At 43.6% G+C, this 25,307-nt stretch overlaps 1 protein-coding gene across 2 annotated transcripts in view; it reads left to right on the plus strand.

Annotated features, from left to right (window-relative positions):
* The window catches only part of B3GNTL1 (UDP-GlcNAc:betaGal beta-1,3-N-acetylglucosaminyltransferase-like 1), a 106,015-nt gene continuing 81,158 nt past the window's right edge, over nucleotides 451-25,307 (plus strand). For both annotated transcript variants that reach the window (XR_001919769.1, XM_018065387.1), the window contains exons 1-4: nucleotides 451-524; nucleotides 2,388-2,504; nucleotides 2,605-2,704; nucleotides 20,341-20,405. Coding sequence is in view for 1 of the 2 variants with exons in the window: in XM_018065387.1 (XP_017920876.1) it covers nucleotides 462-524; nucleotides 2,388-2,504; nucleotides 2,605-2,704; nucleotides 20,341-20,405 (345 nt within the window). In the remaining variant the exon portion in view is untranslated. The remainder of the gene's footprint in view (nucleotides 525-2,387; nucleotides 2,505-2,604; nucleotides 2,705-20,340; nucleotides 20,406-25,307) is intronic.

The following is a 25,307-nucleotide window of genomic DNA, read 5'->3' on the forward strand; positions in this document are numbered from 1 at the left end:
ATAATTGCTGGTTTGTCGAATGATTTGCATTCAACGTTAGTTTGGGTGGTGATGGCTATGAAGTTGTGCTCACTGACCCAGATGGGTTGGGGAGCCCGCGTGACAGCCGGTGCACTCGGGCGCCGCTCAGGCGCCCCGTCCCCCGAGCCGGGAAGCGGTCACCTGCTCTTCACACAGAACCTTTCCATGTCAGATGGCGCAGTCTTCCCACCAACCCCACCTCCTGCACAACCCAGGCACTCCAGTAACACAAGCGTCCCTGAGGATAGAGAAGCTGACAAGCTCTCTGGGGAGCCCTCCAGCCCCTCTAGACCGCTCCTCTCCACTGCCCGCGGCTCCCCGCTTGATCGGCGTCCCACTGCGCCAATCGGAGGCGCTCGGCCTCGGTCCCGCCTCCCGGCGAGCCGCCCGCGCAGGCGCTGTAGCCCGAGGTGGGCGGGGCAGCCCGAGGAACGCGCGCCATGCTGGCCAGGGGGTACCCAGGCGCCCGGGCTATCGGCCCGGCTCGCGCCCCCGCCCAAGTGGTAGGTGCCCGGCTGGCGGGGTGGGGTGTGGGGGGGCGCCCCGCCCCTCCCCGGCCCTCCCCGCCCGTCTGCTTCAGTTCAGGTCCCAGTCTCTCAGATTCCAGCTTCCTCTCATCCGCTCCTCACGTCACACCTCGGTCCCCCTCACCTCCATCCCTCTACTCTCCGCTCCTTCTCCTCTCTTTTCACCTCCATCCCTCTTCCCTCCATCCTCCTCTTCTCCGCCCTGCTCCATCCCTCCATCCTTCTCCCCTCCGTCTTCGGGGTCTCCGTTTCACACACTACCACCACCTCTTCTGGGCAGCCTGTGAGGATCTCCGCCCAAATAAACGTTTAAGCACCAGCAAGCGTGCGGACGGAGTAATCTAGCGCATCTCTGGCAGAAATTCACATTATGTTTTGTATTGTAGATCTCGAGAACAGTAAAATATCCTCTCCTTTTTTCCTTTAAAAAAATAATTCCAAAGTAAATATGTTAGTAAGCTAGGGAGCTACTTTTGTGAATAACATAAATCTAGGAAGGGATAGTATTGTTGAATTAGATCTTCAGAGTAAAGAACTTGCCTTGACAAAACTGTATTTACAGTACTTATATCTGTGAGCTTTTCATAACCATATTCAGATTTAGCATTTAAAAATCCTATCTATGTTTTGTACAGATGTATTTGCACATGTGTACCCATACATGCATATGTACACACTCACTTGGATGACCTATGTTTCTGTTCTCTTGTTTAGAAATACGTCCACTCTTCTTTAAGGTATAAACTCAAGAGTGAGGACTGACTGTAACTTCTGTTTTCATACCCAAAGTCTGTATTGCTTAATATACCCTGGGATTTCTAAAGCTGAAACTCCAGTACTTTGGCCACCTTATGTGAAGAGTTCACTTATTGGAAAAGACTTTGATGCTGGGAGGGATTGGGGGCAGGAGAAGAAGGGGACGACAGAGGATGAGATGGCTGGATGGCATCACTGACTTGATAGACTTGATAGAGTCTGAGTGAACTCCGGGAGTTGGTGATGGACAGGGAGGCCTGGCATGCCGCGATTCATGGGGTCGCAGAGTCAGACACGACTGAGCAACTGAACTGAACTGATACAGAAGATAAATCCTGTAATCAGTCGTTTTGTTGGCACTCAGGTTTCACTGTTTTTACTTTATACACTTCAGAAATGTTTGTTTTATGTGGGCCTGTGAGAAGAGGACAGTGCCAAACTGTCCTAAACTGAATAGAGCAAAGGAAGAGAGAGCTGTAGGGAGGTTGCCTCCTTTTTTCCCCAACCCTGTCCCCATACTTTGTTAAAGTATGTGTGTATTAGTTGCTCAGTTGTGTCTGACTCTTTGGGACCCCAGGGACTGTAGCCCTCCAGGCTCCTCTGTCCATGGAATTCTCCAGGCAGGAATACTGAAGTGTAGCGGGTACTTAAAAGGGTTTCTTTGTTGCAGTTCCTCTAACATCATGGTTTACTGAAAATGCTTATTTCATGAGTGGGTTCAAAGATACACAGATGCTTGTTTCAACCAAAATGATGATGTTTCTGACCACTGATTGGGAACCACATGAATTTGCCATTGAATTGGGAACATTTTTGATGCCTTTCAGATTTTGTTTCCTTTTTAAAAGCAATCAGAGCAATTCAGGGAAATCTAAGACAACAAATCTTGAGGCATAGGCACCTTTGGTTTGTCAGGTTGTACTCTCCTTATTCTGGAATCCTTATTCTGGGTTGTTCTGTGAGTCATGTCTTGAGCTTGGAAAATGAGCATTGTGCAGATGGTAATGGGGAAGTAAATTAGAGTCTTGGAAAGAGAATTCAGTTTCCACACTTGTTTCTCAATTCATTTGTTTTGAATTCCAGTCTGTTATCCTCCCGGTCCATGACGCTGAACCGTGGTTGGACGAATGCTTGGGGTCGGTTTTGCAGCAGGACTTTGAAGGCTCCATGGAGCTCTCCATTTTTAATGATGCCAGTAAGGTATTTACAAACTTCCTGTTGGTCATTTAGCCTTAGTGTAAGTCACCTCTGACCATTTGGAGGAAAGTTTCCTGACCTGCCAACCTCCTCATACTTTCAGGACAAGTCCATGACTATCATTGAAAAATGGAAAAAGAAGCTGGAAGATTCCGGCATCCTCGTGGTCATTGGAGGGCATGATTCTCCTTCTCCCCGAGGAGGTCAGTAACCGTCTTTAGTTTATTATTCTTATCAACTTATGTACTTAAATAGTTTCCTGTTGTTCAAATCTTGGTGAAAAGTATGCTAAGTAATATTGGAGTGTACCACTTATTAAGGACCTGGTAGGGCTGGTTTTCTTGTGCTTCAAGAAAGGATTTGTGTACGACCTCTGCTCATTCTTTTTTTTACTTTTTATTTTGTATTGGGGTATAGCCAGTTAACAATGTTGAGGTACTTTCAGGTGAAGAGTGAAGGGACTCAGCCATACACATACGTGTATCCATTCTCCCCCATACTCCCTTCCCATCCACGTTGCCACATAACATTGAACCCCTGCTCATTCCTTACTGATTTAGCCTAACAGAAAGCCCTTAAGTGTTTTTATTTCTGATGTGAATGGTCATTATTGATCATTTCTAATTCTTTTTTTTGGCTGTACTGGGTCTTCGTTGCTGTGTGTGGACTTTCTCTGGTTGTGACCAGCAGGGGCTGCTCTTTGCGGTGCACCGGCTTCTCACTGCAGAGGCTTCACTTGTGGAGTATAGGCTCTAGAGCACATGGGCTCAGTAGTTGTGGCCCATGGCTTAGTTGCCTCTCGGCATGTGGATCTTCCCAGACCAGGGATCAAACCGGTGTCCCGTGCATTTCTCGGTGGATTCTTAACCACTGAACAATCAGGGAAAAAAAAGTGAAAGTTGCTCAGTTGCCTCCAGCTCTTTTCGACCTCGTGGACTGTAGCCCACCGGGTTCCTCTGTTCATGGAGTTCTCCAGGCAAGAATACTGGGGTGGGTAGCCATTCCCCTCTCCAGGGGATCTTCATAAACCCAGGGATTGAACCCAGGTCTCCCGCATTGCTGGCGGATTCTTTACCATCTGAGCTACCAGGAAGCCCTGGAGCACCAGGGAAAGTGAAAATGAAAGTGAAGTTGCTCAGTCGTGTCCGACTCTTTGTGACCTGGTGAACTGCAGCCCACCAGGCTCTTCTGTCCATGTGATTCTCCAGGCAAGAATACTGGAGTAGGTTGCCATTTCCTTCTCCAGGGGGTCTTCCCAACCCAGGAATCGAACCCAGGTCTCCCGCATTGCAGGCATACGCAGGCACGGGCTTTAACCTCTGAGCCACCAGGAAGCTCCCCCTCTAATTCTTAAAATTCTTTTCTTGTGACATTAGATTTGTTTTTGTCCATTTAAAAAACAATCTTCTTGAAGAATCAGCTTTTGGTTTCATTGATTGTTTATATTGTTTTTCTTTTGCCTATTTTGTCTGTTTTCTATTTCCACTCTGAATTGCATTTTCTTTTTTTCTGCTTACTTTGGGTTTAATTTATTCTTCTTGGAATTCTTAAGGTGAAAGCTGAGGTCACTGGTTTGAGACCTTTCTCATTTTCTAAAACTGGCATTTAGTGATATAAACTGCCCCCTAAGTATCACATTGACATCCCACAAATTCTGATATATTGTGTTTTAATTTTCATTCAGCTGCAAAATACCATCTAACTGCTTCCTTTGATTTTTTAGTTGATTTATGGATTATTTGAAGTAGAGTATTTAGTTTCCAAATATTTGAGGGATTTTCCAGATATCTTTATGTTATTTATTTCTTATTTTAATTCCTCTGACGTAAGAGAACATCTTTTTTTGATGTGAATCTTTTAAGTTTAGTAAGATTTACTTTACAGTCCAGGATAAGGCCTATCTCGGCAAATGTTCTGTGTGCACTTGAGAAGGTTGTGCATTTGCTGGTGTTGGGTGGAGTTCTCTGTAAACGCAAATGCAGTTGAACACAGTCTTGTTTAAATCTTCTGTATCCTTGCTGATGCAAGTTCTGCTTGTTTTATCAGTTACTGAGAGGGGTTATTGAAATCTGCAACTCTAATTGTAGATTTATTATTCTTTCTTGCTGTTCTGTCATTTTTGGCTTTATGCATTTTAAATTTTACTCTGTTAAAATTTGAGACTGTTGTGAAGAATTGACCCCTTCATCATTACCTAATCTCTGGTAATGTTCTTTGCTCTGAAATGTACTTTGTTTGATATTGATTTAACTGCTCTGGCTTTATTTTGACTAGTGTTAGCATAGCGTATCTTTTCCATCATTTTTTCCCTTAACCCTTCTTGTCTTTATATTTAAAGGATGCCCCCTTCATTATAGATTCTTGTAGGGGCTTCCCAGGTGGTGCTAGTGGTAAAGAACCTGCCTGCCAGTGTATATTTATGAGCCATGAGTTCCATCCCTGGGTCAGAAAGACCCCCTAGAGGAGGGCATGGCAATGCATTCCAGTATTCTTGCCTGGAGAATCCCATGGCCAGAGGAGCCTGGCAGGCTACAGTCCATAGGGTCACAAAGAGTCAGGCATGACTGAAGTGACTTAGCATACATACACATGTAGACAGCATATGATCGTGCTTTTTAAATCCAGTCTGACAATCTCTGCCTTTTAACTGGGATGTTTACATTAGATACATATAATGTGATTATTGGTGTGGTTAGATCTGAGTCTCTCTTCTTGCTATTGTTTTGTTAATCATATCTATTCTTCACTCCATTTTCCTCTTTTTCTGCCTTTGTTTGGGTTAATCAAATATATTTTATAACAGTGTTATTGAAATATAATTTATACACCACATAAGTCACCCATCAAAATATATAATCAAGTTATTTTTAAGTAGATTCACAGATGTGTGCAGCCACCACCACAGTCAATTTTAGAACATTTTCATCACCTCAAAAAGGAACCCTGCATCCTTTCGTTGTCACCGTCCATGCCCTATTCCTCCCAGTTCTGTGCAACCACTGATTTACTTTCTGTCTATAGATTTGCCTATTTTGGACGTTTCAGATAAACTGAATCATATAATATGTGTTATTTTTGTGACAGGTTTCTTTCATTGTTCAGTGTTTTTAAGGTGTCCGTTGAGGCATATATTAGTACTTCATTCCTTTTTATGAGAGAATAATATTTCATGGTATAGGTGTACCACATTTTGTTTATCCGTTCACCAGTTGAGGCACATTTGGGTTGGTCTACTTTTAGGCTGTTGTGAAGCATGCTAGTGTAAACATTTGTGTATAAATTTTTGTTTGAACACGGGTTTTCAGTTTCTTCGGGTATATACCTTGTAGTGGTATTGCTGGGTCATATTGTAATTCTTTGAACACATTGAGGAACTGCTGGACTGTTTTTTTTTCTTGTTGAGCTGCAAGTTTTTTACGTATTCTGGATACTAGACTCTTATCAGATATATGATTTGCAGATATTTTCTTTGGGTTGGGCTGTCTTTGGGTTGTCTTCTCACTCTTCTGAGAATATCCTTTGATGCACAAAAATTATAATTTTGATGAAATCCAATTTATTTTTGTTGTCATTACATGTACTTTTGGTGTCATATCTAAAAACTCATTGCCAAATCAAAGTCATGAAGATTTATTCCTTTGTTTTTTTCAAATAATTTTATAATTTGAGCTTTTCTATGTAGGTCTTTGTTCCATTTTGAATTCATTTTTTATATAGGGTAAAGTAAGTATAACTTCATTCCTTTGCATGTAGATGTTGAGCTGTTCTGACAGTATTTGTTTCAGACTATTCTTTCTTCATTAAAAGTTTTGGTACCGTTTTGAAAATCAGTTCGGTTCAGTTGCTCAGTCATGTCCGACTCTTTGCAACCCCATGGACTGCAGCGTGCCAGGCTTCCCTGTCCTTTACCAACTCCTGGAGCTTACGCAAACTCATGTCCATGATGAGTCGGTGATGCCATACAACCATCTCATCCTCTGTCATTCCCTTCTCCTCTTGTCTTCAATCTTTCCCAGCATCAGGGTCTTTTCAAATGAGTCAGTTCTTTGCATCAGATGGTCAAAGTATTGGAGTTTCAACTTTAGCATCAGTCTTTCCAATGAATATTCAAGACTGATTTCCTTTTGGGTTGACTGGTTGGATCTCCTTGCAGTCCAAGGGGCTCTCAAGAGTCTTCTCCAACACCACAGTTCGAAAGCATCAATTTTTCAGCGCTCAGCTTTCTTTATAGTTCAACTCACATATCCATGCATGACTATTGGAAAAAATGTAGCTTTTACTAGACGGACCTTTGTTGGCAAAGTAATGTCTCTGCTTTTTAATAATGTCCCTGCTCTCTAGGTTGGTCATAACTTTTCTTCTAAGGAGCAAGCGTCTTTTAATTTCATGGCTCCAGTCACCGTCTGCAGTGATTTTGGAGCCCAGAAAAATAAAGTCTGTCACTGTTTCCATTGTTCCCCCATCTTTTGCCTTGAAGTGATGGGATCAGATGCCATGATCTTAGTTTTCTGAATGTTGAGTTTTAAGCCAACTTTTTCACTCTCCTCTTTCACTTTCAGCAAGAGGCTCTTTAGTTCCTTGAAAATTAGTTGCTGGAAATGAATGCCATTTCTGGACTCTAAAGCCAATAAGCATCACACTGCTTTGATTACTATAGCTTTGTGGTAGGTTTTGATATTGGGAAGTATGAGTCTTTCAACTTTGTTTTCCTTTCTCAAAATTGTTTTACAATTTCGTATGAACTTTGGGTGGGCTTCTCAGGTGGCACTAGTCGTGAAGAACTCACCTGCCAGTGCAGCAGACGTGAGTTCGATCTCTGGGTCAGGAAGATCCCCTGGAGGAGGGCATGACAACCCACTCCAGGATTCTTGCCTGGAGAATCCCATGGACAGAGGAGCCTGGCAGGCTACAGTCCGTAGGGTCCCAAAGGACTGGACACAACTGAAGTGACTTAGCATGCACACATCCATGAACCATAGGATCAGATTTTCCACGTTTTTAAGAAGGACCATTAGAATTTTGATGGGGGATGACATTGAATCTGTAGATCTATTTGGTTTGTATTATCACTTCAACAGTAGTAAGACTTCCAGTTCGTGAACACAAGAGTGTCTTTCCTTAGGTCTTCTTCGGTTTCTTTTATCAATGCTTTGTAACTTTCAAGGTACAAGTGTTTGACCTCTTCAGCATTTGTTTTTTCATTGATTTTGTGAATGGAATTGTCTTTTTGATTTCCTTCTCAGATTGTTCATTGTTAGTGTAAAGGGAAACTGATTTTCCTGCGTGTTAATCTTATATCCTGAAATTTTGCTGTACTTGTTTATTAGCTCTAGCAAGTTACTTTGTGTGTGAATTTTTAGGATTTTCTATATTTAAGAATATGTCATCTGAAACGGAAATAGTTTTACTTCTTCCTTTTTAATTGAATGGCTTATTTCTTTTTCTTGCCTAATTGCTCCAGCTAGAACTTCCAGTGTTTAGTAAGAGTGGGGAGAGGAGACATCCTTTTCTTGACCCTGATCTTAGGGGGAAAGCTTGTGGTGTTTCACCTTTGAGTATAATGTTAGCTGTGGATTTTTATAAATACTGATTTATAATCATGCTGAGGAAGTTACCTTCAATTGCTAGTTTGTTAACTGTATTTTTCTTAATCATGAAAGAAGATTTTGTCCATCCTTTTTTCTGTATCAGTTGAGATGATCATATAGGTTTTTTTCCTTCAATTCTATGAACCTGACATATTAACATTGATTGATTTCATATGATGAACTACCCTTGCATTACTGGAATAAATCCCACTGGGTCATAATCTTTCTAATATGCTGCTAGATTTAGTTTGCTAGTATTTTGTTGAAGAGTTCTATAAAGATTCATAAGGGGGTATGTAGTTTTCTTTTCTTTGGATGTATCTGTCTGGCTATAGTATCAAAGTAATGCTGGCTTCATAGAATGAGTTAAGAGGTGTTTTCTTTTCTTCTTCTTTTTTATTTTTGGACGAGTTTGAGAAGGATTGTTGTTAATTCTCTAAATGTTTTGTAGAAGTCATTAGTGAAACCATCTGATCCTAGCCTTTTTGTTGGGGGATTTTGATTACTGATTCAGCCTGTGTTTTTGTTACAGGTTTGTTCAGATATTTTATTTCTTCTTGAGTTAGTTTTGGTAGTGTGTTTATAGAAATTTGTCCTTTTCATCTAAGTTTTTAATTTGTTGGCATGTAGTTGTTCATAATATTCAGTTATAATCTTTTTAGGCTTCTGTTAAGTTTAGTAGTAATGTGCACCCTTTTTTTTGGGCTATGCTTCACAGCTTGTGCAGAGTCAACCACTGGACCGCCAGGGAAGTCCCCCCACTTTCATCTTTCATTTTAGTAATTTGAAGCATCTTTGTTCTTAGTGTAGCTAAAGATTTGTCAATGTTGTTGATCTTTTCAAAGAACCAACGTTTGGTTTCATTGAGTCTCACTTTTTTTTTTTTAACTCTCTATTTCATTTTGTCTCTGCTCTGAACCTTTTATTATTTCTTTCCTTCTGCTAGCTGTTTGTTTAGTTTGTTCTTCTTTTTCTAGTTTCTTAAGGTGTAAAGTTAGGTTGTTGATTTGAGATCTCTTATGTAGACATTTATAGCTATAAATTTCCCTCTGAGCACTGATTTTGCAGCCTCCTATAAGTTTTGGTATGCTGTATTTTTATTTTGGGGCTTCCTTGGCAGCTCAGCTGGTAAAGAATCCACCTGCAGCACAGGAGACCTTGGTTTGATTCCTGGGTTGAGAAGATCCCTTGGAAAAGGGATAGACTACCCACTCCAGTATTCTTGGGCTTCCATGGTGGCTCAGACAGTAAAGAGTCCACCTGTGATACAGGAGACCTGGGTTTGATCCCTGGGTGGGGAAGATCCCCTGGAGGAGGGCATGGCAACCCACTCCAGTGTTCTTGCCTGGAGAATCCTCATGGACAGAGGAGGCTGGCGGGCTTCAGTCCATGGGGTCACAAAGAGTCAGACATGACTGAGCGACTAAGCACAGCGCATTAGGTCTTTGAGCATATGTATAATGGTTACTTTGAGGTCTTTGTTAAATCAAACACCTGGTGCTCTCATTGGAAGTTCCTGTGCCTTCTTTTTCTTTGGTGTCTGGGTCTTGCTTTCTTGTTTCTTCACATGTCTCCTAATTTTGTTAGAAACTGGACATAGTAGATAACATGTCCCAGGTACTGGTTTCCCCGCCGTCTAGGGTTGTTACTCTTATTGACTTGTTTGCTTGTGAAGTGGCTGCTTGGATAGTCTTAGTAAAGTCCGCTCCCCTGTGCCTGCGGTATGGAACCGCTAGTGCTCTGCCTCAGGAGTGCAGTGCCAGCGTGCCCACAGTCATCCTGAGGGGCAGTGGTGTGGGCCGGCCTCTCTTTCCCTGACCACACCCAGCTGTCAAGCTCCACTGATGGCTACTTTACTGTTTTCAGCTATACCTAGAGGCGTAAGAATAATTCAGGTGAACTCAAGCTCCTTCAAAGGAATAGTTCTTGAGGTCAGTGTTTAAAGTTTGTTCTGACACTGGGAGAGCTCTTCCCAGCAATCTCTTACCCATTTATGTTTGACAAACTGGTCGTCCCACAGCTTAACCAGTATTGTCGATGAATCTATCAGTCGCTTCTTCCAGCTGCCTTTACTTCTGTTTTGAGCGTACCCTAGGGCTTAAACTTCACACCCTATTGCAAGTGAAGTAGGGGAAGGGCAGCTACCCCTTATCTCTCTTCATAGGAACCCCCTACCCCACAAGCCAGAGCTGGGGCATTTGGGTCCCCAGTTTTCTACCCAAGGTGACAGAGCATCCAGTGCAGCATGGGGGCTGGTGGGAAAAGGGAGCCCCACTTTTCGACTGCACTTGCCTGGGCCTCAACCTCAGCAACAGGTACCTGGGGTCAGGATGAGAAATATCGCTGCCCTGTCTCTTCCAGGAAAACAGCTTTTGACAGGCCAAGCAGAAGAGGGAAGCTTGTGTGTTTGGCTATATCTGTCTAGGGTGGGCTTCCTCCTTAGGGGGAGGGAAGGAGCAGATCTCAGCTCAAACATCTTGTTGTTGTTCAGTCTCTCAGTTGTGTCCAACTCTTTGTGACCCCATGGACTGTAGTGTGGACTGCAGCCAGACTTCTCTGTCCTTCACCATCTTTTGGAGTTTGTTCAAACCCATGCCCATTGTTGTCAGTGATGCCATCCAATCATCTCATCCTCTAACGCCCTCTTTTCCTGCCTTCAATCCTTCCCAGGATTCAGGCTCCTTTCCAGTAAGTTGGTTCTTTGCATCATGTGGCCAAAGTATTGGAGCTTCAGCTTCAGCATCAGTCCTTCCAGTGAATATTCAGGGTTGATTTCTTTAGGATTGACTGTTTTGATCTCCTTGCAGTCCTAGAGACTCTCAAGAGTCTTCTCTAGCACCACAGTTCAAAAGCATCAATTCTTTGGCGCTCAGCTTTCATTATAGTCCAACTCTCACATCCATGCATGACTACTGGAAAAACCATAGCTTAGACTAGATGGACTTTTGTTGGCAAAGTCATGTCTCTGCTTTTTAACATGCTGTCTAGGTTGGTTATAGCGTTTCTTCCAAGGGGCAAGCGTCTTTTAATTTCATGGTTGAAGTCACCATCCACAGAGATTTTGGAGCCCAGGAAAATAAAGCCTGTCACTGTTTCCCCATCTATTTGCCGTGAAGTGGATGCCACCATCTTAGTTTTTTGAATGTTGAGTTTTAAGCCAGCTTTTTCACTCTCTTCTTTTACCTTTATCAACAGGTTCTTTAGTTCCTGTTCCCTTTCTGCCATAAAGGTAGTGTCATCTGCATATCTGAGGTTTTTGATATTACTATTACTGAGTTTTAGTAGATTTTCTTGAATAAATTTTTTTTTCATTTGCTTGGTGCCCTTAGGGCTATTTCCAGAGACTGTAAATGGTTGGGTTTTTAAAAATAAGTTTCACCAGTTTTGCTGGCAAGCAGCTGTGGAGCTCTGCATGCTATCATACCAGCTCCAATAAAAATTCCTTATGGTTCTTCTTCATCTTCTTTGTTGGCTTAATAGTTACAGTTCCCTTTTTTGCTGTTTTAATGGTTGATTTGAGTTTATAGTATATACAGCTTAGCAAGTGCAATCCCTCAAATGTATGTAGAACTTCATGTATAGTGTGAGAACTGGACAGTGCACAGCCATTTCTCCCTTCCTACCTTTTCTGAAGCTGTTGTCATGCATTCTACTTTTACATGTGCTGTAGACCCCACAAATGCTGGTATTAACTTAATTTAAATAGCCAATCATCTTTTTAAGAGAGTGAAATAATAAGAAAGAAAATTACTCATTTACTCATAGAATTATGGTTTTCAGTGCTCTTCATTTCTTTGAATAGAACCAGATGCCCATCTGCTTTTTCTTCTGCCTGAGGGGCATTTTAAAACATTTCTTGTAGTGATGGTCTGTTGGCAATGAATTCTTACACCTTCTGTATGTCTTTATCTGGTGCATTTGCGTGTTGGCTGGTGAATACTGTGATGGAGAAATTTCATCACAAGCTTGATTATCCTTCTTTAGTCCATGAGAAGGAAATGGCGACCCACTCCAGTGCTCTTGCCTGGAAAATCCCGTGGATGGAGGAGTGTGGTAGGCTACAGTCCATGGGGTCGCAAAGAGTCGGACTCGACTGAGCGACTTCACTTCTGCCCCCAGAGCCCTGCCCCATTCGGGTGAGCTTGTCTCTTGGGTAACCTGCCTGTACTGCTTTTGCCTTCCTCCCTTTTGCTTCCCTTCCATTCGTGCTTCCGTCTTACTCTGTTCCTTTTCAGAGTGGACAGGGAGAAGAGAAGGGGAGGCCTTAGGTGGCTGGCCTTGTGTATTTGCGGGAGCAGCTTCTCCCATCCTGTGCTGTCTCCTGAACCTGCAGTTCTTGTGCTTCGCAGAGATGGAGGGACGGGTGGGCAGTCAGCTCGCCAAACAGCAGTAGGGGGAGGAAAGAACACAGTCCAGAAGTTCTTGCCAAGCAAGCCCCCAAACTGTGGTGTTGGGTTTCCTTCCACACCAGCGCACCACCTCTTTCTGGCTCCTCTTGAGGTTCCTACAGTTTTTCAATTGGGTGTTCAGAGCCTTATGATCTTTTGCCTGTAGTGTTGACTTGGGTAGAGAGGGAAGACTCCCAGTTTCTTTGGTTCCCTGTCATATCCAATGCCAATAGTTTATCACATTATCTTGGATTTTCTAGTTAGGCAATCTAATCCTGAATAAATATTTTAGTTTTGTTTCTTTATTTCTGATTTATTCTTTGTATTCATAAGTAGCATTGGGGTAGGAAGTCTAGAAGAAAAACGTGGGATCACACTAACTAATCTTTTTATTGTGCTGTCTTAGTGGAAATGTTTGTAGTGTTTCCACGTTACAGGCATGATATTTACTATTGCTTTCTGATAGATACTTTTATCAGGTACCTTGATATCTCTAATTTAGTAAGCCTTCAGAAAATGAGGTGTGAGTATATAATTTAATTAAATGTCTTTTAGATGTCTGTTAAGGTGATTTTTTTTTCTCTCCCAAAATTTTTATTGTGGTAAATTACATTAGTATTTTTCTTAATAATGAATCACTCTTACAGTGCCAAAATTAATCAACAGTGACAGTATAGTGTTTTTATGCAATGAAATTGATACGCTTTCTTAAGGATTTTTACATCTGTGTACACAGAGAACATTGGTTTGTAGTTTTCTTGTGTGAGTTACATGTCTGGCTCTATCTGGGGCTTGATACATAGCTTTGTAAGAGCAATGACTGCATAGAACAATTCGGCCCCCTTTTGTTTCAACCTCCCCAGTAAACTAGCTTCCAGCCTACGTTTAGATGGCAGGAAAACCATTTACTTATTTTCATGAATAAATGTCTGCTTTGACTAATTGCAGATATTTTTAAAGTAAAGAAAATGTGGTTTAAAAAAAAATGTAGGCATATAGGAAAGTCTGCAATGAAATGTAAAAGCCCCATACCCTAGGAACAACCAGTGTTTTTTAGTTCCTACTGGATTTATTTAACTCACAGAATCAGTTGATACTTGCTATGAAAGAGGAAACATTTAACCCACTGAAGGGACTTCACACTTCCCTTTCTCTTTTTTCCTCCCTCAGAGTTTTAGTTTGTTATATTTATATTGTCAGCGTTTATAATCTTCACATTCTGTTCTGTAACTCTTGTTGTTTTATAAACTTGATTAATAAGTTGATTCCAACCGTTTAAACCTTGTAAAAACAGCACTAGTGGTTTTTTAAATAAGTACCTGTTCTTCACTGCAGACCACCTAGTGGATTAGACTTGGAAGAGGAACTGAAATGACTCTGCTGCTAACCCTGGGCTGCACATTGAGGGGATTCCCAGGTGTCAAGATCTATGGAGCCTTTAAAAAATCTTCTGCTTTATTCCCTTCTACTTTATATGCATGTGCCACTGTTTTTTTCCCCTTCGCTTTTTATTTTATTTAGTTTTCTTTTTATGTTCCTTTTTCATTTCTCTGGAAAACTTCTTCAAGTAGTTTTTCCATATCTGGTATGTGGATTGTAAAATATTCAGGGTATTTACATGTCTGAAAATGTCTTTATTTTGTACTATGCTTATTTGACAGTTTAGCTGTGTATAGAATTCTAGGTACAAAATATTTTTCCTTAGACTTTTGGAGTAATTGCCTCATTATCTTCTGGTGTCTGCTGATTCTAGTAAGAAATCTTATGTCAGTCTGATTCTTATTATTTTAAAGATATCTTTTCTGAAAGTGTCTAAGATTTTTCTTTTTGTTTTGAGTTTTGAAATTTCATGAAGCTGGGTCAAGATGTGGTAGTTTCTTCATTTACCCTTGTTTCTTTACAGAATGATTAGCTTTGCATTCTTAGCTTTAATTGTAATCTATTGTGCTTCCAGTAGTTTGACTTTACAGTTTTCAGGTAAAACTTGAGAATAAGTTTATATGCCTGCACAGACTGCTAGAACTGAAGGTGGATGCAGGACAGATGATAAGACTGGCTGGTGGACAGGTTCCTGTAACTTTTAGAAGTCATATCTTTCTTTAATTTTGGCTGCATGTTAGAATAGTCTAGGGGGCTTTAGGAAACCTGATGCCCAAGTCCTGCTATGCTAAGATTTTCTTGTGTAATTTGTCTGGGGTACAAACATAGCAGGGGGTTTGTAAAGAATCTTCCCAAGAGATACTGAGGTACGTCCACTCCTTTAAAACCTCAGGAATGTGCAGCTTCACCTCCGCTCTATGGTGGGCTTGGTCCTGAGGGAGTCTTGTTAGCTCCTGACACAGCTAAAAATTTTGGGATCCTCCTGGAATCCCCCTCAGATGAGATCCAAGGGGGTGTTCACTTTGAGATCCTGTTCTGACCCAGTGGGTGACTTACCAACACACAGGGTCGCAGCTGCTCAGATCCTTTCCCGGTGAGGGGATCAGTAGAGTTTGGGTTAGGACTGGAGCAATCAGGATAGCTCTCAGGGGAAAGGTGTGAGTGGGAGAGATAGTCCTGCTCTCTCTACACCTCTCATCCTATAAGCCCCCTTCTCATCTTCCTGCTTTCTCTCTGGTCCTTTCTTCCATCGCGGGGCGTTCACTTTCACTTGATGATTCTTGCTTGTGCCCCTTGCAAGTTCACGTGGTTCTCGCCTGAGTTCTGGGAGGACTGTGTTGCCACCCCTGGGGGACTTGCTGATTTACCTGGAGTTCATCCCCCACCCCCGAGTTGAGCTTTCTGGGGCCCGCCCTCGAACGGGTTTAAACATCTCTGAACACTATCTGTTAAGGAACACTGTTCTGTGAAGGGGCTTATCCTCCCACCGAGGGCAACCAGGACAAGTGCCCTTTGCTTTGCCTTTTGTAGCTTCCAGCCAGTATTTTTGTTTTTGTTTCTTGGGGGAGGGGGACAAGTAAAGGGTGAATGTTGGTGAAGGTGAGTTAAGAAACAATTGGACTTTTGCGAATGAAACAAACTTCTCTCCCAAAACATGCTCCCCTGCCCTGCCTCGTGTTCCTCACAAATAGCAGCCAGTGCCCTCTACCTAGGAAAGCAGAAAACTGTAGAAAATATTTTAGAAAAAAATTAAAAATCAGAAATAGTTTTAAAATCTTGGTCCTTTAAAAGAAGAAAGCTCTTTTTTTTTTTCCTGCTTTTAGAAGGTTCCTATGGAAAGACTGTATTCTTTGACATTGCACAGTGACCCCATGCAGAGGTGCCTGTTGGTGGGTGAGGGCTCCACAGTTGGGTCCACTGCACCCAACCCATGCCTTGATTTCCTTCTTTGTGAACAAGCCATATCAGTAGTGCCCGCGTGGGCGTTGGGAGGGTGTAGGACAAGCTGGTGGGAGCAGGGTTCCAGAAGAGGCCGCATGTGGTGGGCTCTCAAGAAGTGTAGCAGCTGTTCTGTTACTGTCTTCTTCCTCCTCCTCCTCTTCATTATCTGGTGCACATTTTTAATATATCCCCCCAAATATTTCTTGTTTTCATTATCTTTAGTTTGTTCAGTCAGTTCAGTTCAGTCGCTCAGTCATGTCCAACTGTTTGCGACCCCATGAATCGCAGCACGCCAGGCCTCCCTGTCCATCACCATCTCCCGGAGTTCACTCAGACTCACGTCATCGAGTCTGTGATGCCATCCAGCCGTCTCATCCTGGGTCGTCCCCTTCTCCTCCTGCCCCCAATCCCTCCCAGCATCAGAGTCTTTTCCAATGAGTCAACTCTTTGCATGAGGTGGCCAAAGTACTGGAGCTTCAGCTTTAGCATCATTCCCTCCAAAGAAATCCCAGGGTTGATCTTCTTCAGAATGGACTGGTTGGATCTCCTTGCAGTCCAAGGGACTCTCAAGAGTCTTCTCCAACACCACTGTTCAAAAGCATCAATTCTTCAGCGCTCAGCTTTCTTCACAATCCAACTCTCACATCCATACATGACCACAGGAAAAACCATAGCCTTGACTAGATGGACCTTAGTCGGCAAAGTAATGTCTCTGCTTTTGAATATACTATCTAGGTTGGTCATAACTTTTCTTCCAAGGAGTAAGCGTCTTTTAATTTCATGGCTGCAGTCACCATCTGTTTGGAGCCAAAAACAATAAAGTCTGACACTGTTTCCACTGTTTCTCCATCTATTTCCCATGAAGTGATGGGACTGGATGCCATGATCTTTGTTTTCTGAATGTTGAGCTTTAAGCCAACTTTTTCGCTCTCCTCTTTGACTTTCATCAAGAGGCTCTTTAGCTCCTCTTCACTTTCTGCCATAAGAGTGGTGTCATCTGCATATCTGAGGTTATTGATATTTCTCCCGGCAATCTTGATTCCAGTTTGTGTTTCTTCCAGTCCAGCGTTTCTCATGATGTACTCTGCATATAAGTGAAATAAACAGGGTGACAATATACAGCCTTGACGTACTCCTTTTCCTATTTGGAACCAGTCTGTTCCATGTCCGGTTCTAACTGTTGCTTCCTGACCTGAATAACAGATTTCTCAAGAGGAAGCTCAGGTGGTCTGGTATTCCCATCTCTTTCAGAATTTTCCACAGTTTATTGTGATCCACACAGTCAAAGGCTTTGGCATAGTCAATAAAGCAGAAATAGATGTTTTTCTGGAACTCTCTTGCTTAGTCTGTTAGAAATTGTTTATAGATCAGTTATTGGGGAACGTGTATTTCAACTTCCTTCTGAAACATGCCGAAGAATTGATGCTTTGGAACTGCGGTGTTGGAGAAGACTCTTGAGAGTCTCTTGGACTGCAAGGAGGTCCAGCCAGTCCATCCTCAAGGAAATCAGTCCTGAATATTCACTGGAAGGACTGATGCTGAAGCTGAATCTCCAGTGCTTTGGTCACCTGATGCAAAAAACTGACTCACTGGAAAAGACCCTGATGCTGGGAAGGATAGAAGGCAGGAGGAGAAGGGGATGACAGAGGATGAGAAGGTTGGATGGCATCACCAACTCAATGGACGTGAGTTTGAGCAAGCTCTGGGAGATGGTGAAGGACAGGTAAGCCTGGCGTGCTGCAGTCCATGGGATGGCAGAGTCAGACACAACTGAGCAACTGAACGGCAACAACGACTATGAACAACCTTTGAAGATTTTTTGAAATTAAGATGTTTTGCATCTTCCGTAGTGGAATGAGAGTAAGTTAAAGGCATTTTGATGATTCCTGTGATTGGTTGTATAATCTCTACTTTAAAAGCAAGTTTTATCTTTCATAAAATGCTTTTTATAGAGTAGATATAACTTGAGCCACATCACCTTTGTATGTATTCTACAAAAAAGTAAATTGTAATATTGTGAAGAAATGATTCTGCTGTCTCTTTGAGGTTGGATAAGGCGAATTCATGGGAATCCTGTGTTACACATTAATAAAATGGAGTTAATTTGATTATGTCAGAAAGGACACATTTTCCTATAATAATATTTTCTTAAATAGGCAATGTTGTATCGACTATTGGATACTGTAGATCCAAAGTATCTATTTTTAGAAGTGTTGGGTATTTAAATTGAGTTAAGATTCATTTACTATTATTTCATATCATAATAGAGCAAAACATTTCTTAATAATGTGATCACTTGCTAAAACTGAAGTAAAACACAATCCCACCCTCTTCTCTCCAAGAGTAAGGAATGTTAATATCGCACCGAGGCGGGAGTTTTTCCTGCTGTGACCATGACAACCGACTTCCCTCACAAAGGGACAGGCCTCCCCAAACATCAGGCCCTGGCACAAACATTTGACTTTTCAAGGCAATAATATTAAAGCAAATTCCTTATCTTTGCCAAACACAAGACTCATCGTGAGAAACTTTCAGCTTCCTTGGTGGATGCGTTTTCCTTCATTACCCAAATTCTTGGGGTCAATTTTTCCCCTTCTAAAACCCAACGCCAATAAAACCACTTTCTTGCTGATTTCAAAGTGATTATGAAAAGTCTCTTCCCATTTTTTTTTCGTTTTGATTCCATGCGCTCTTTCTCTGGGCCTGCCTTGCTTTGCAGTGATGATGGAGATTCAGCTCTAGCTGCTAATCCATCCCCAGGGGTCAGGAGGCAGGCTCCTGCCTCCCCTTCTGTGCTTCTCCTTTGCTTGCTTGTTATACCTGTGGTTCTTTGAAATCTGTGACAGTCCCACTAAGTGGTTTGGGTTGGCCAAGCTCTAGGATTAATGCTGGAAATTAAGGTGCTACTTCACGTGATAATAGCCAGACACCGCTCTGGGTCATACCCTTTGACGCCCTGCGCGAGGGCCGTGGTCCATCCTTGTGGTTGCAGTGCTCCAGAGCACGGCTGAGTAACAGGAGGGACCTGCTTTCTCCACCTGCTCCCCTAACTGCAGAAAATTGGGGAGCACCTGGGGTGAGGCCTGGGGCAGACCTTTGCTGGTGTCCCCTGGGATGGACCACAGTCTTCAGGTCATCTCAGCTTTGAGTCAGAGGGATTTATTGTTTTAATTCTGCACACACCTGTTCTGCTTTGTGTGACTTTCCAGGGTGGCACCAAATCTAAGTGTCTCTGTAATGCGATTAGGGTACCGGAACCTCTTTTCTAGGGAGGTGGGAATTGTGCCCCACAAAGGCCCCTGGCTCCTTCTTTGGTTCTCAGTGCCTCCTCTAACCTGCCCTGCCCTCGGCATGCAGACCGGGCCTGCTGTGTGTTGATTTCTGCGCTCTTCCTGTTCTGAAGCCTTCCCTAGCTGCCCTCCCTGTGAGTGCTGTCTGTGCTCCCCATGTTGCTCACTGCCCAGCCCATCACTCGGAACCTCATTCTCTGAATTTACACTCCTGTTGCCTCTCTGACCCCCTCTGCCATGGTCTCATCTCCTCTCCATAAGCCTCCCTAGTGCTTCCCACCATTCGTTTGGCACTTTACATAGGTTTTTGGTTACCTCTCTTTCCAACTCTGTTGTAATCTCTTTGAAGACTGGGATTTTAAACCATTTTTAAAAATGTAATATCCATGTAGGAAAGTACACCTATCATCAAAGTACAGCTCAATTATTTTTCCACAAACTGAACACACCCTGCAGCCAGCTCCCTGAGGCAGAGCTGACCTCACCAGCCCTGGAAGCCCCCCATCCCTGGGGCACCGCTTCCCTGATTTCTAGGCACAGGTGAATATGCAGCCTTTGTGCTCCACGTGCCGTCCTGGTGCTCAGCAGTGCAAGTGGCACCAACTCTGTGTGCGGCCAGGATTTTCATACACGTGGTCTATTTTCTATTCCGTGAGGGGTTCTTGTGCCAGTCACGTCTTGGTGAAGTTTGGTCTGCATCTCCTGGGGGAGCTGGGGGGTCCCAAGACGTGTAGGAAGAGTGGACACTGACAGGGCCTGTAACTCATCCCCGGAACACATGTTCAGTGAACCCTGTGCCCGTGATGCGTCCAGTCCAGTGAGCTGCTTCTGCAAGCCGATCTCTCATGTGTTTGTGGCCCTATCTGTCAGGTAACTGTATCGTGACTTTTATCAGCAGAGGCTTTAGAGAAAGTGTTTCTGCCAGTTCTATTCAAGTCCTTCCATTCAGGGACATTGTAATTTTGTGTTTTAAAGATACTCTCCAGGGTTACCTTAGTGCTGTGCTGGGTAGCTGTTTGCCAGCTTTATTTCCCTTCTGTGAGCACATTCTGCCTTTACACTAGTACTGGGTGGACTATTGTCTGTTATCATTATATTTACTGCATCAGTTTCACCTAAATTGGTCTGATTTTTTTACTTGGCAGTGAAGAGTGTTCCTAGCTTTCCTACCGTGTACATCGCAGTAAGTTTTATGCAAGAGAATCCACTAAAACTGAATTCTAAAAGAGCTTTTCCTTTTCTCTTTTATCAGTCGGATATTCTAAAAATCAAGCGGTAGCACAGAGCTCAGGGTCTCACCTTTGCTTCTTGGATGCGGTAAGTAACCGTTTTCTTTAACATGTCTTGACTGTATGTTGGTTCGGTAAATAAGAGATATAACATTTTAGTGTAGGTCTTCAAAATCATTGTTCTAATATGTTACAATCAATCTCTGACGTTGGCAAGTTGTTTCTGTGTAATTCCTGTAGCACCTGTTGAGGGGATTGATTTTTGATAAATGGGGTTACATAAAAACAGAAAATTGCACAACAGAGAAACATATAAACAAAGTGAAGATAAACTAAGGAGATGTTGGCAGGTACAATACTTAAAAGATTAATAGCCTTTAATAGAACTAATTCGTGCAAGTTGGTGAGAAAACACAAAGAATAACGAATAGCAGATAAACAGAAAAGGACAGGAGTGGAGACTTTCAAAGGTAGATATGCAAGCAATGGTTTTTAAAAATGTTACATCATTTGTGATCAAACACAAATTGAATTAGTTTGGTGCTACTTTTAAAAATAAAATTAACCAAGTTCTCTAAACATGTAGATACTCAGTGTTTGGAAATGCCGTGTGAACTGGTAGCGTTGACAGCATAATTTTGCATTTTGTATTAAGAACTTTAAAAAGGCTTATACCCTGAATTTCACTCTAGGTATCCTTGAAATTCTGAAATTCTCCTTTTCCTCTATTTCTATTTGTTTCTTTGATTTTTGATCTTTGTGGTTTTGCATCTGGATTCATCCTGGTGCTCCACCTCTGACACCTGAAATTGGACCCTGGGCTCCATACTTGCAGCCCTTCCCCTTCTCTGAAGTGCAATGTAAGGCAGTCGTTTTCTTCTCGTGACAGCTGTGTGGTGTCCCATAGGTTCTGAGCAGAAATCTTAGTTTATTTTCCAGTATCCATGGTAATTCCTTTCCTTCTTTGTGACCGTAGGTCCCCGGGTCTCAGGGGCACAGAACTGGATGAAACCTGACCCTGGGTTCAGGACGCATCCTTGTTGCTGGGCCGTGCATCCATCTCCTTGTTTGTTTCTGTGCCCATGTCTCTTTTGCTAACGCTCAGCACCCATAATCCTGCTGTCCAAGACTAGTGCTAACTCCTGCTCCAACCTTGTTTACACTGCCTTCCACTACTGGCGACCACCACACAACACCCTGTCCCCACTCCCTGCTGAACTTTTTGGTGTCTAAGCAAATCTGGGAAAAAAAAAACAATTAAAAAATTTTAGTTGTATTTAACTTTATAAGAAGGGTACCAGGCTGTATAAAATATTCTGGAACGTTTTAAACTTATATTGTTAAGGTCCATCCATATTGTTGCACGGCATTGTAGTTCGTTCTGTTTTTGTTTTTTAATTGAGGGAGAATTTATATACAGTGAAAGGCAAGATTTTCATTTTGCATCAAAATGTGAAAATGTTGTATAAAACGAGCAACGTGAGGGTTCTGACACCCGTACACAACCCTGTCACTCACAGCCGAATCGGAGCAGACGATGATTCCGTCAACCAGAGCTGCTCCCAGACAGAGGCCACGCGGTGTGAGCACCTGCATTTAGCATTCAAGCAGTTACTGTTTGGGTTATTTTAATAAAAGTGCCATAAACATCCCCATGTAAATGTTCCTGAGGGTGTGTGTGCCATTTCTCTCGGGAAGATAAAAGGTGCGGGGTTGAAGAACCACAGGTAAAGGGACCTGCCAGGGGCAGTGTGGCCCATCTGTCTCTTCCACATTCTCCCAGCACTGATGAGTCAGCCTTGGCTTCAACCCCTCTAGCAGAATCGAAGTGGATTTCATTTTTTTCAGTTACATTCCCTGATGGCTAGTGATGTTGAGCACCTTCTCATCGCTTTACGGGCCATTCATAAATCCTCTTTTGTGAGATATCGAAATCTTTGCCCATTTTTTAAAAAAATTGGATTGTCTTATTGGTTGTCAGTGTTTGATATGTATTCTGGATACAAGTCCTTTGTCAGATACCTGCTTCCTGAGTATTTTCTCCCATGTGACTTGCCTTTTCATATTTTAATGGCATCTTTTGATAAGCAGAAGTTTTAAATCTTGATGAAGTTCAAATCATTGACTTTTCTCTTTTTATAGTTAATTTTTTTTTTCTGAGAAGTCTCTGCTTGAAATTATTCACTTGTTTTCTTACTTTTGTATTTAGACCCATCATCCACCTTGTGTTCATTTCTGTGTCTCCTGTGGTAGGAAGCAGGGGTTAATTTTTTCATATGGATATTAAGCTGCACCAGTGTTGAGACTTTCTTTTCGCGGTTGTATTGCCCCGGTGCTTTGTTGAGAATCAATTGGCCGTGTCAGTGTAGGTTTATTTCCAGACTTTCTGTTCCGTTCTGTCTCTCTATTGTCTGCAGCTCATTCATTCGTCTGCTGTACAACATTCCACTGGGCAAACACACTGCGCGTATTCACCCGTGCTCCCACTGACGGGCACCCAGGCCGTTTCCACGCTCTTGCCCTTGTGCATAGCTGCTGGGGATGTTCTTGCACGCACCCCCTGTTGTACACATACGAGAGTTCCTCTGGGGTTCACACCCAGAAGTGAGTGCCCAGGCCTCCGGGGACGAGCAGTTTATCTACAGGAGATGAGCTGTGCTGCTGCCACGTGGCTGGAGACTGGCTGGAGACGTTGTTGCTCCTGGCGGGTCACTATGGGTCCCGAGCCTCCCCAGCGCTGGGTGCCCTCGGGCTCTTAGATCTCGACCAGCAGGCGGGAGTAGGCTGGAGCCTCACTGTGCTTTGATGTGTGCGCCCTGGTCTTGAGCCATGGTTGGCATCACCCCACGTTGATTGGCCCTGTGGGTTTCCTTTCTTCATGATGTGTGTTTGCATCTTTTTACCCACTTCCCTTTCCAACTGTGAAGAAAGCTATAGGGATAGTACAGAAAACTCTGTTTTCAAGGCCAGCATCGCTGACCCGTTCCTCATCATCACTGAGCCCGTCCGTGTGTATTTCCTGCAAACAAGGACATCTCCTCTGACCCAGAGCAAGGATATCCTGCCAACAGGGGGCTGACCCTAGTGCCCACCTCCTTCACAGTCACCTAAGGGCCCCAGAATCCATGTTGCCTTTACCTGGGAGTCTCTCATCTCCTCATCTGGAACATTCTGCAGGCCCTCCCTGACTTTCTTCATCTTGATGTTTTCAGAGATTCCCAGGCATTTTTGTAGAATGCCCTTTAAACTGAGTGATGGTATTAGGCCAAGTGTCTGTCCAGAAATCTCAGAAGGGGCACTGCCTTCTTCTCGTTGCCTCCCTGGGTACCTGTGATTTGTGCCCCAACTCTGACAAAGCCCTCTGGTCACTTAATGAAGAAGGCATCTCCTATGTGGGATGGCCCACAGGGCCTCCTGTAGAGACCTCTCCTTTGGCCTGGGCTTTGGGCAGGGGGTGTGGGAAATGGGTCTCAGCCCGCTGAGCACGTGCTTTCTGGGAGAAGATGGTCGTTGTCTCCAGTGAACACCCGGCTTGAGCATGACCAGTGTGTTCTGTCTCAGTGCAGGAGTGATGCCAGTGCAGCACGACCACAGCCTGTGTCAAAATGGACCATTTCTGCAGGAAGATTGGGTTCACGAGGCCCCTTTGCTGGGGCATTGAGGTTGTATTTTGACTTGTTAGCTTCCTGGGATGCAGTCTGGTGACTGTGTCTGGATTCAGAATGTATTTCATTAGGAGCAATAGCATAGCTGGAGGCCAGCTCCCATGCTATTCCTGGACCAGAGCTCCTTCATTCATCAGATCGGTACCTGGGTGTGCCAGGTGCCTCAGCAGGTGCAGGGCATACAGCAGCAGACAGACGGATACAGCGAAGGCCAAAGCTCAGGCGACCTCAGGCCCTGAAGTCGCTGCCTCCCCAGCCGCCCCTGACAGCAGCTACTGTGCCTCCCGCTCCCACCCCAGGGCGTGCCCTTTGTCTTTCTCTCAAGTACTTGCGTGGCCCACCGTCCCCTCTGGCTTCTCAGTGATACTCTCACCCCTCTGCGTGGTGGTGGGACCTGCCTGCATCTGGGATGTCCCTGCCCCTGCATCTCAGTTCTGCATGCAACATTTCTCACCTTCAGTGCTGCGTCCTTTATTACCGTCTTTGTTTGCCTTCCCTTGTAGAATACCAGCTCCACACCGGACGGAGTAGGGCTTGTTTTACGGAGTAGGGCTTGTTTTTTCCCTGATGTTTCTGAAGCACCTGGAACTTGGCAAATAGTAGATATTAATAGATGGTTGTGAAATGAATTAGTGGGGTTTGGGTTTATGTGTTCAATATAAATGGTTACATTAGATTGAATTTGTTTCTTCTGTATACTTATCTTGGAACCCAGCCATTCTGTTGGCTGTCATTTCCATGGAGAGCAATCCTGAGTGTGTTTACAGATGGATTTTTGGCACCCATCACTGTAGTATAGCCCTTCAGAGAGCGTGCTCTTAGGAGCCGTCCTACAGACTGCTGCCTGGGTCCAGTGGTGCCTTTCTAGTGGGTTGAAAGGGCCACCCGGGGCAACCTCAATGTCACTCCCAGTCCCTGATGTGTCCAAGGATATTCATCTTGGAGAGAAAGTGAGTCACACAAAGATCCCAATTGTCTCAGAGGGTGTCCCATCAGCAGTGTTTCGGGTGAGCGGGAGGTTGATGCCCATCCCCTTGTGGGAAGGTGAAGTCCTCAGGTACAGTCCCTCCAAACCTGAGAGGCCAAGCACAAAGCTCAGGGACACAGGGACCCACCCCAGAGGGAACCCATGCAAAGCAGGCCTGGCATCTCCCGCGGGGCTTGAAGGCTCTGTCTCCAGCCTTCAGACAGAGGACCCACACTCTGTGACCTGGGCACTGCTGTCAGGAAATAAATTCCTACTTAGAAGGGGTGTCTGTGTCCTTTCGTAAACATATGTTTTGCATTTGCTTACATCATCTTTGATGTCTTTCATCAACATCTTG

Source organism: Capra hircus, chromosome 19 (assembly GCF_001704415.2).
Source record: "Capra hircus breed San Clemente chromosome 19, ASM170441v1, whole genome shotgun sequence".
Taxonomy (NCBI): domain Eukaryota; kingdom Metazoa; phylum Chordata; class Mammalia; order Artiodactyla; family Bovidae; genus Capra; species Capra hircus.